The 1,334-nt window shown below is 40.3% G+C and overlaps 1 protein-coding gene across 1 annotated transcript in view; it reads right to left on the reverse strand.

Annotated features, from left to right (window-relative positions):
• The window catches only part of ift172 (intraflagellar transport 172), a gene marked incomplete in the record, with an annotated part of 65,169 nt that overhangs the window by 47,230 nt on the left and 16,605 nt on the right, over positions 1-1,334 (reverse strand). Inside the window, 1 exon segment of the mRNA XM_014025942.1 lies at positions 532-699. Coding sequence (XP_013881396.1) covers positions 532-699 — 168 coding nt within the window.

Here is a 1,334-nt window from a genome sequence, read left to right on the forward strand (position 1 = left end):
TGAGGCCCTCGAGGTGGCGCTGTGGGCCGCGGCCCATTGGTTAAGAATCTCTGAGACAGATTATGGTGCAAAGTTAAATTTATTTTTCATATATTCAGCGTTACTTGATTGTGGTTTAGAACTGAACCATGTGCCTGGAAAATACATAATAACCCCCCTTTAATTTCAAGTTTCTTCACAAACATATCTTAAATGAGAAGGAAAAGTTGAGCTCGGCACAGATTTTAACACCAGCAAGAGTTGCGTAAGAAAATGTCTGAATCTTGAGCAAGCTGAGGGCGAATAACTGCCCCAGGACAGCAAGGCAAAGAGCTCAGGAAGCAACGTGCTGAAGAAAGTTCAGGGAAATTATGTGGCGTATAAAATAGAGTGGTATACTCTCTTATTTGAAGACGAGAATAAAAACATAAAGGTTGTTCTACTTGATTCATAATAAAAAACCATCATCCTCATATATTTCTATGTACAGTAATAATAACACAAAGCCTTTAATTAGCATAAACTAACCAAGACGTTGCCACCGTATCTCACCTTGACTGGGAACATGGTGACGCTCTCTGGGCTGTCGATGCTGTACCAGATGCAGAGGTTGCCCCTGTTCTGGGCCACCACCACGTCACTGCCCGGCACCCACTGGACGTAAGAGCAGAAACTCAGCAGGGTGGTCTTCAGCCTGGACTCGACGTCGTACAGATGGAGCTGAGGAGCAGAGACAAACACTCAACAGACTGAACGAAAGATTCTGAAGCTATCCATGTCTGATTTAAACATCAAACACCAGTTTATTCTGGTCGGAGCAACTTGTTTTACTTTAGGACAAAGTTCAGCTAAACATTCAGATTCTTTTTTATGATTTTTTTTTATTTAACTGGTGTTTATAGATCCACATTTTGCTGCTACTGGTCAAATTACCTGTCCTGTTCTGACTGTACATGCTGCCACTAGAGGTGGGCAGCGCTAATCCAAAAATTAGCTCTGCAATTTCTAAAGCACTTATGCCATAGAAAAACTAGCGGAAGCTAATTTTAAAGCGCAAGTTCAATTTGATACTTACTAGCTGGCAATAATTCATGTACAATAAATGCACAATATTGCCAAGTAGCGGTGTATGAACCTTTTTACAACTTAATCCTACAACCTGCGATTGCTGGGGATGTGATTTCCTGAAACAGACCTTTAGCTCCTGGTGTAAAAATTAAAAAGTTGTTGAGGATTGCTAGTTCGGCTGCTTCTTTGTTGTTTTGTTTATTGTAGATTTTTCATTAAAGAAGCATCAATAAAGTAAATTTAAAACTGTTTATTGGAAAACTGAGGCGATGCATTCTGGGTACATG

The sequence above is a fragment of the Austrofundulus limnaeus genome, unplaced genomic scaffold (assembly GCF_001266775.1).
Source record: "Austrofundulus limnaeus strain Quisiro unplaced genomic scaffold, Austrofundulus_limnaeus-1.0 Scaffold511, whole genome shotgun sequence".
Lineage (NCBI taxonomy): Eukaryota > Metazoa > Chordata > Actinopteri > Cyprinodontiformes > Rivulidae > Austrofundulus > Austrofundulus limnaeus.